The sequence below is a fragment of the Culex quinquefasciatus genome, chromosome 2 (genome assembly GCF_015732765.1).
Source record: "Culex quinquefasciatus strain JHB chromosome 2, VPISU_Cqui_1.0_pri_paternal, whole genome shotgun sequence".
NCBI lineage: Eukaryota > Metazoa > Arthropoda > Insecta > Diptera > Culicidae > Culex > Culex quinquefasciatus.
Genome location: NC_051862.1, coordinates 223868864 through 223879036, shown reverse-complemented (window position 1 = coordinate 223879036; position 10173 = coordinate 223868864). Strand labels below are relative to the sequence as shown.

Genomic DNA, 10173 nt, shown 5'->3' with positions numbered 1-10173 from the left:
ATGTTTAATGTTTAATGTTTAATGTTTAATGTTTAATGTTTAATGTTTAATGTTTAATGTTTAATGTTTAATGTTTAATGTTTAATGTTTAATGTTTAATGTTTAATGTTTAATGTTTAATGTTTAATGTTTAATGTTTAATGTTTAATGTTTAATGTTTAATGTTTAATGTTTAATGTTTAATGTTTAATGTTTAATGTTTAACGAAACGAACATTTGACAAAACCATTCCACAGCATGCTACGATATCAAACGTTCCAATAGCACAATGTCAACTGCCAAACCACAAAGCACAACAATCACCTTATACTTTACACACCCAACAATTCTCATTCGCTCATCACTCAGCATCACCTTTCTCATTATCTCACCGAGGGGCGTCGCCAAATCGCAACTGATAAGACCATTTGCGCAGCAAAACAAAGAGTTGCCTCTGTTGCTTGGCGATTGACGTTTGACCACGCCTACTGCGTTTCTCTCTCTGAGATTTTCGCTCTCCCGTTCCGCTCGTTACAACGCGAGCGCAGCCTACTCTGGTGAAAAACCATGGCATGCTGCTGGTGGGCAGGAAAATCGTTTTTCTTTTCGCCCCCACTCGACACGGAGGGTGAAATTTGCATGACGGCCGAGGACGTTACATCGGCCTCCGGTTGGGCGCTGATTTATCACCCAATCTCAGTTGACTGCGGGAATTTGAACGATCCGGACGGAACGGAACGGGAACACCTGAACCCTTGTGGGCGAAGGCTATTTGGATTTTTATGTGGAACAGTTTAAAGTGATGTGAAGATGAGTTGGTACTTTTAAATTAAAGAAGAAAAGTGATCAAAAAACCGTTTAAAATTGAGGATTAAGTGGAGAAAAAGTATGAACACATTGGTGCACAATCTGAGCCCGATTCAGTCCAACATTTCACGGCTAGTAAGTGTCCGAAATGTGTCATAAAAATCAATCTTTTTTCGCGTTTAAAAATTCATCGTAACCATTATCGTTGGTGCTTTCGAACGAGCGAAAAAGTGAAAATTTGCATTCGAAATGGCCGACATTCGAACTTTCGTTTCGTCGGGTGCGATTGGACAATGTGGCCACGTGAGCGTGTCTGAGTGAGGTCGTCAATGTTTTCCCGGAAATGGACAAATTGTTGCAGCCGAGTATCGATTTTCAATTTTCGCACACGCTTCAATACCTCCGGAGTGCCAGCGGATGCCGATGGTGGTGTATTGGTGGAACTTTTGAACCAGCTTGAACCGAACCAGACCAGACAGATAGCTGAGTGTGATGATTTAATTCCTGACGGGATGTGAACACACGGATGCACACATCCTGGTGACAGGAAGGGCAAAGTGATTTAAATGGCATCGAGCAGGAACTTGTAATATAATGTGATCTAAAAGCGCGTGGATTGTGGAATATCACTTTCAATGAGCCGGGATAAGCCTGTGGAAATTGGTTGTGATGACCTAATGACGGAAGATTTAGTGGAACTAGTAGATCATTTTAATATTATCCAAGTAATCACTGTTTATAAAACTAATTCAAAATAGTTGCAACAAGCTTTTCAAAAATGTTTAAAAAAATTTATGCAACAGAATATTTTTCATTATTAATCAAATGTTATCTTTTTCGATTTTCAAAATTATTAACTCTTTCACATGAAAACATGAGAATGTTGGACAATAAAAGATAACTTACTTTTTTTGCATTCCGTTATCATTTCTACATTAAATTTTCAAAAGGTCCTATCTGCATAGGAAACCCATGACTAATAGGTGGTATTGAAAATTTACTCTAAATTTCAGTTACAACTTCTTAACAATGCTTGTTTTTGTTTTTTTTTCTGTTTTAGTGACAAATTAGCAATTAGATTATATTCACATTTCGTTAAATCATATTTGAATTGATTTTAAAATAACAACAAATCGTACCCTTTTTGTATAAATATGTGAGTGAGTTGCTGCTTTGAATTAATTTAATAAAAAAGAAAAAAGTTTAATTTTGGAAGGTAAAAATTTTGATGGAACAATATTCCTCTTTTTTGTGTAATTCTAACTACAAAAGAGTGAACAAGTGAAATTCAATATTAACTGATGGAAGCTTCACCAGTCCTTGATTTTTTTACACAAAATCGTTAAAACAAAATGTGTGATTTTACATCAGGAACTAAGCAAAACGGTTTCTTAATCAATATCTTTATCAAGAAATCCGGTTTAATATGTACCTATTAGCATAAATAGGGTTGAAGTCGAGTCCTGGAACTACTTAAATGATTATGATTTCGATTTACATATTTTAACATTAACATATTTTAAGCCATAGTGCACGATGGCGCAAAATCTGGTTCTAAATAACTTCAAGCCAGCATAGAAAAAAATATTTTCGAAAAGCTGAGGAAATTTCCTTGGTCTAAAATATGAAATAAGGAAAATTATCAATTAGAACACATTTTCGAAAGTTATGCTTGATTTTAAAATTTATAGAGTATATTTATTTAAAAAATCAAAAAAAGTCCAATTCAATTCAAAATTTCGATTTTTTTTTATAACCTGATAAATAACCAAAACAAACGAAATGAAATCGAATTATTTCGATTTCAATTTCCTTGGTCTAAAATATGAAATAAGGAAAATTATCAATTAGAACACATTTTCGAAAGTTATGCTTGATTTTAAAATTTATAGAGTATATTTATTTAAAAAATCAAAAAAAGTCCAATTCAATTCAAAATTTCGATTTTTTTTATAACCTGATAAATAACCAAAACAAACCAAATGAAATCGAATTATATGAAAAACAGATTTTACTTGAGAACGGTACTCTATTCCTGCCCAACGTTCGGCCCGCGGGCCGGATCCGACCCGTGAGGCTATTTCATCCGGCCCTCGACAGCTTTTCAAAATAGTTCTTTGAATGGCCCTTAAGTCTTATCATGAAATATTGAATAAATAAGTCCAGTGTCCAAATTTAAAAAAAAATAGGTTCAAGATCAGTGGCAGTGCGTGGCCGATTGGTTACGCTGTCCGCTTTGTAAGCGGATGATTCTGGGTTCGATTACCATCTGCTGCAACCTTCCATCGGATGAGGAAGTAAAATGTCGGTCCCGGCCTTGGTTGTTAGACCGTTAAGTCATTTCTAGGTGTAGGAGTTGTCTCCATGCCATAAGTACAAACAACACACCAAACCAAGCCTACTCCAGTGGAATCGCTGGCGGCGGTTAGACTCGCAATCCGAAGGTCGTCAGTTCAAACACTGGGGTGGAAGGTTCCTTGGAGTAGAAAGAGGTTTGGGTGCTCTCCCCATTCAAGCCTTCGGACTCCTAGGTTCGAGCAGAAACTTGCAATAGAGACCACAAAAGACCCGGGGGTCGTTAATGTGGATGGTTTGATTTTATGATTTTTGATTGGTTCGAGATCAAATTTGAATCAGGAACATTAAGTTTTATTTTTGTTTCAGAAATAAAATGTTGCTAATTCAGCTTATTATTTGGATTTACCTATTTCTTCAAATTCAAACATTGTGTATTGTGAATTTGATTCTTATCATTTCTATATTGATATTTTCAGAATCAATTAGTAAACTGAAAAATGGTGCATGAAAATAAATGAAAAAAGGTAAAATATCTAAATGAAAAAAAAACTTGAATTGTTGTCTTAAACTGTACATAAAGACACTTAATTAAATTATTATCAGTTTTTAATTGAGGAACATGATTAAAATTGATTTTTTAAATATATTATTGAGCAAGCAATTACGCATTTCATCAAAACAAGTTTTTAGCGATATAGTTTCATTTGAAAAAAGGTTAAAAAAGCAAATTGGTCACACTTAAAATGAAGATTGCGGCAAATATTGTTTAACATGAAAAAAAACCCAAAATGAGCCAAGAAATCATGCAGAAACACTATTTTTTTTCGTAAACTCAGAAATTCAAAAAATAACGAATTGAAAATATATTTTTTTCCTACACTGTTTAAATTTGTGTGTTTTTAAAATAACTTTTAAATATTTTGTTAAATTGAGTAAGGGTGCACAACAACACAAAAGTGACAAAACTGTATTTTTGTAATTTGCATCCAAATTTCGCTTCAATACATTTTATCATGTCTCATTGATTTTTTTCTTGCATTTTTGTGTTAAGGAAATTAAACTTTTAGAAACTTGCAACGACCAATTGAATTTGAATATTTTAAAAAAATATTGTATATCAGGGTATTTACTATATTTTTAAGCAAATAAAAATAAATCAACACCAATTGTTGAAAGTTATGTTGTATTTCTTTCTTAGAATCAAAATATATTAATCATATTTGCAACACGTTTTATAAATTTGTTCACTAGAAAAAATATTAAAATAATTTTATGAGAAAAACTTGTTCACTTTTTCAACCAACATTAAACATTACTTCCGGCCCGACACAGCTTCCTAAAAATCAAATGTGGCTCGCAGGTTGAAAAAAGGTTGAGCACCCCTGCTCTATTCGGTTTTAAATTAGTAGTTTATGCAGTAAAGTGCAAAAAAAGATTTTTCAGCACGTTTTTCCAACTCTGCTCTGCCGAGTTGAGTAGTTTGACGACGGAATTGCAATAAAAAATGTTTTTTTTTTTTAAATTTGTATTTATCGATTTTTTGACAGTTAAAAACATTTTTTTTAATATCTACGCAACCAGATTTTGTACCTTCATGCACTATGGCTCAAAATATGTAAATTCTGGTACCCTTATATAAAAATTATTGATAACTAAACGTATGTTGTGAACTTTTAGTTGAAAAAGTTAAATTTATGAAGAAAAAAACTCTTAGTGTAAAAAGTTAAATACAAAATCCATATCACCTCAATTTTGATGTAATTTTATCTCAATTTAGTCTGGAAAAGTGACATTACACCAGAAATGTGGTAAAATTACACGTTTTCAGAGTTAAAATTACACACTGTTTTTCTGACATGAAATATATACCCCTTTCCAGATGGAATAAAACTATGGTTTTGTTTACTGATAAGATACATAATTTAATACATTTACATACCCATTTTGTATGGCCAAAATTTTATGCCAAAAATAATTAAGCAAACTGGCTTCTTTCGACATAAGGAATACAACGGAGAGAACTACTCATGTTTGGTTTTTAGCACGAAAAACTTCCAAACAATTCTTATTGAAATATGGAATTCGGCTACCAAACCAAAGAGTGGTGCTCAAAATAGTATGGTCCTGATTTTATTTGGAAAGGATCATTTTCATTTGATGTTTTATTGGCAATTAATGTAAATCGCTCCTTAACCAAACTGCATGTTTTTATTTTGACATGAATTCAGCAAATTCTTATGGAACAAAAATATCGATTGTGGAGATTTTTTTTTGTAATGAAATGAAAAAAGTAAATGAGACCTTATCACGATAACCAAAAGTTCTACAAAAACAAATCATCCCATCTGAGAGAACACTTACACTTTCAAATCCCAAAAGAAGCCTAAAGAGGGGTGTAAAATCAATTCCGCGGCGGAAATCGGGCAATTCTGCTCCGGCGGAAATTGTGTTCCAAGTCGGGGTGAAGATTGCAATGTCTCGATGCCGTCTTCGGCAGATTTGCAGCAGCAGCGTGTCAAGGCTGAAAAGTGTGATCAATAATTCTCACTATCGCGACACTTTCAGTCTATTGATAGTGGATTTTTTTTAGTTGCGTTATTGAATTCTATCGATGAGGTGTGAAAGTAGGTGACAACATTGAGACTTCCTCGGGGGAAAACTGATTTTTTACCCCTCTCTACTTCAAAAACGATATATGTTTATGTGACAAAGGATCCACCGGGCAATTACTTAATGAGTTTGCACATTACGTGAAGAAAAAGTTACACAAAAGTCAGCCACACTCGCTGGAAAAAAAAGCGACCTGACATATTGTTTTACACATTGTCATTGTTTGCGATAGGGGCAAAGTCAGGGCAAACATCGCAGCAGGCCACAAAAGGTGGTGAACCGTGTAGCCAATTATGTTTACTGGAACAATTACTACCAGGCCTGCTACGGTTAGCCACGCGGTCGGGGAGGCCACAAAATGAAGATGTCCCCTTTTGGGCGAGCAAGTGTTGTGGCGTGTGTGGGAAGACTGGTCAGATACAAGAGGCAACTCCCCTGCTGATTTACTTGCTGGTGACAATGGTGATGATGATGTGCTAAATATTGTGTCATCACACTCGACGACAACCAACAGCTGCTCAATAGCAAAGTGTGTATTCCCACCGGGGGTTTGGCTTCGTACTTGGATTGTTTTCCGGTAGAAGGAGGAGAGAGAATCGTTTTCTTCGGATTCCATTAGCTAATAAAGATTTCATTGATGTTAAGACGTTGCAGCTTATCCAGTCCATATTGTGAGCGAATAACTGGGCTGGTAAATCTGAAGTTTGATTAATATCACAGTTAAATTTATTTCTGACAACTTCATAGTATTCTTCATTGAAGAAAAATAATTTACTTATTTTAAATTTAATTTTTAAATTGGGTCAAATTGAATTAGTAAATAAATTATTTTGATTAGACTTAAAAACATTTGAAATTGTTTTAAATTAAATTCATAATTTTTAAAAGAACAGCGTCAACGTTGTTTTTTTTTTAGAATGCCAATGAAAATAGGGTCACTCTACGCCAACTCACACAGCAGTGGGCCCGACTTCTCTTAGATTTTCGTGAAACTTTGCTCTAACTCACGAATCCGTACGAAAACAAAACACAGTTGCTCTACCTGGCTCCATTTTATCTCGTGACGGTGGGGCGGTACGACCCCTTTCATTTTTCTGGATTTTTACTAAGACACGTTTTTCAGTGATTTGTAGCTCGGAATCATGAAGAGATAGAATATTTTAACCATTATTGGACCCCCTAGTAGAGCAGACCGGCATTTTTCACTTTTTTTTAATATTTTAAGCACTATTTCATAATCCTTTGTAAAAAACAATGAAATCGGAAATCTTTTGAACAATTCTTTGTGCCTTTGTGCAGAAAAATAGCCTTTTGAAAAAAGTGTTTTTTGCCAGTTATGGACTTCCTTTTTCCTATCCAGGTTTTTAAGCGAAGATGGCGTTTGAACGCCCGAAATGTCAAAATCGCGCAGTAGCACCAACATTAGAAAAAAATGTGGCTGTCATGCCATGGCACACTTTTTCCGTAATGTTGGTACCACTGCGTGATTTTGACATTTCGGGCGTTTGCCATTCGAACGCCATTCGAACCTCGATAGTGGACCCGGGTCCATAATCCGATAATGGACCCGGTTCTGCTATAGGAAAACTGTTATTTATAAATCAAATTTAACCGATATTTGATGATTTGATTAACTGTGTGAGTCTTATGATAGATATAAAGCATAACAGAGGGCATTTGCTAACTTTTCATTGTAAACAAAAATAATTGTTAAAAAATCGAGCATTTCCAGCCCAAAGACAGATTTTTTAGGTACATTTTTCTCGACCCTCTCCGATTTCAATGAAACTTTGTAGACATGTTATCCTAGGCATATATAGGTTGATTACAACAAACATTTATTGCAAGTTTAAGAAAAACTTTTGCCTAAATACACAGTTTTCTTCATTTTTGTAGAATAAATGAACTTTAGAAAAAGTAAGGATTTTCGTTGTCCTACAATGGACTTCCTTAAATTTGCTCAAAATTGAGCAGTTCTTCGTTTTATTTTAGTAAAGTTCATTAAACTTACATTATTTTGACTTACTGAAGTGAAATAATCAGTCAAAAAAATATTAGATAGCTAATTCAATCATAAAATAGAAATGCTATTTTGTTGTCGAACTAATAAGGCGTCATCCATAAAGTACGTCACGCTCTAGGGGGGGAGGGGGGTTTTCGCAAGCGTGACAAAGTGTGACAAGGGGGGGAAGGGGGGGTCCGTGAGACTGTGACGTCACGCTAGATTATTTCTTGAGTACTGAAATTTAGTTTTAAAATATATTTTAAAAAAGTTTAAAAGAGTAATGATTCATAAACTATATTCATAAAAGAAACACGATACAAGGTTTTTTAGAAACAAACTTTTTTGATAATTGATTTAAATGTTCAAATCATATTTTGAAAAAAAAATCAACACGCAACCTGCAATAATAAAAAAACTTCCTCGATTGAACCCCAAATAAAAATATAATCCTACAATTATAAATCGTGCCACATGGATTTCTATCCAGATAGAACATTTTGAAAATTTAATCGAGATTGTACAAAAAATCAAAATGGGGGGGGTCCGACAAAGTGTGACGTACTTTTCGAGGGGGGGTCAGAGCCAGCGTGACAAAGTGTGACATAGGGGGGAGGGGGGGTTAATTTTGGCCGATTTTAGCATTGTTTTAAATTATGCGGAACATGTCAAATAAAAGATTTATAGACAAAACACGCTTGAAATTGTGACTTTATTGAATTTTTCACCAAAAAAACCTACAGAGGGTCCACTATAGTAAATGGGTCTACTAATGGATAACGTACCCGATAACGATAACGTGATTTTTTGCCAAAAGAACTTCAGTGTAAAATTGATTAGATGAGGTACTCAGAATCCCGAAAAAAAAACGTTTTTTTTTAATTAAAAAAAATATATATACTTTTAAATCCCTTCTCTCATTTTTTTACGAAAAGTTCAACTAATTTTGCATAAGAATAACTCTTTGCCTCTTTGCCTTCAACCCAACATTATCACTAGAGTTAGTGAAATGTCACGATTTCGCGGGCAGCGTGAACTTCGCGAAATTTGCTTTTTTCGCGAAATCCCGTGAAATTTTATGTTCAATTACTTATATAGGGTTAGTGAATTTTGACGATTCCGCGGAAGGGTGAAAAATTCTTGAAATTTATCAATTTTCTCAAATCACTTTTTTCAAATTACTTCATAATAAATATTTCAACCATAAATACTATTTAAGTAAATTTTATTAGTCTTCGTTTGATAAGCTTGAACCATTTAAAGAATTATTAAAATTGTCAGTTTCTATAGAAACTAACTAAATTTAGTAATATTTTAATGCGCTGTAGTACAAATTTTACTGCTATTTTATTTAAAATGTATGATTTCAAAAGAAATTAAAAGAATCAAGCATTGTTTTATTTAAAATAAAATGAAAAGTATTTTTAATCTTTGAAAACACCTTTTTAAAACATTTCAGATTTTTTTCTGAGTCCTGTTTTAAAAAAATATATATTTGATTATTTGTGTGTATAATTCCCTTGAAAGTAAAAAAATACTTTTTTTTTTGTTTTCTGTTCTTGTTTTGAATAAAAATTTCGATTTCGTAACAATTTATAATATTTTTGCCTATGGATTTTAAATTTAGTTTTTTTTAGATGAAAACCTTAAAAATTATTTTGAATGGTCTAAATGTTGAAACAAATTTAAACTATTTTACATATTTTGGATGGACAAGATTGTTGAATCTTGCTTTGATATGAAATTCAATAAAATTTAAACTGATAAAACAGAAGCAAATCAGCGAAAACTTTTTAACCTTTTTTAGTTGAATATTAAAAAAGCAATTCAATAAGTGAGAATATATATGCCGTACATTTTGTTTCAAAATATAAATTGAACCCATCCGTAAATCAGACGTTTTTCTTTTTTTTTATGATTAGGAGATTTTTTGTCACGTTCACGTCAGTTTATTGAAGAATAATATATAATGAAGCATAAAAAGTAGTTTCTGTGATTTAAACATAAGATTTTAAGCGTTATTTTAACATTTTTCACGTTCCGCGAAATTTGCGTGAAATTCGGTGTTTTGAAATTTTGGTCCCCGTGAAATTTACTATTTTCGAGCGTGAACAATCACTAAGCCTAATTATCACTAAATCAAAGAACTAATCATCTGCAAACGGGGTCAGTTTGTGCATGGATTTCAATTTTCTTTGAAACATAACCATTTATTAACTCCCGGGGAGTTAATTTGAATGTTCCGTTTAAAGACAACCTGTTCGTGCGTTCACCCTTAGCCAACCAACCAAGATTAATAGACTTGTCGCAGGGAGAAGGTTCACCCCCTCTTTTTCTGCAATACCTTAAATATAGACTGACAACACAGTTGCTCTACCTGGCTGACGGCATTTTCCTCGAAGAAAAGAAACCAAATTTTGATAAATGATAAACATGATTGAACTCACAGAAGCAATTCTCCCTCTCTTTTTTCCATT

At 33.3% G+C, this 10173-nt stretch overlaps 1 protein-coding gene across 3 annotated transcripts in view; it reads left to right on the top strand.

The window, feature by feature from the left end:
• The first annotated feature begins 607 nt into the window (after positions 1 to 607).
• The window catches only part of LOC6033647 (ETV5-related protein Ets96B), a 32293-nt gene continuing 22727 nt past the window's right edge, over positions 608 to 10173 (top strand). For all 3 annotated transcript variants that reach the window (XM_038251157.1, XM_038251158.1, XM_038251156.1), the window contains exon 1: positions 608 to 921. In XM_038251157.1, the coding sequence (XP_038107085.1) occupies positions 868 to 921 (54 nt within the window). In that variant the 5' untranslated portion in view covers positions 608 to 867. The remainder of the gene's footprint in view (positions 922 to 10173) is intronic.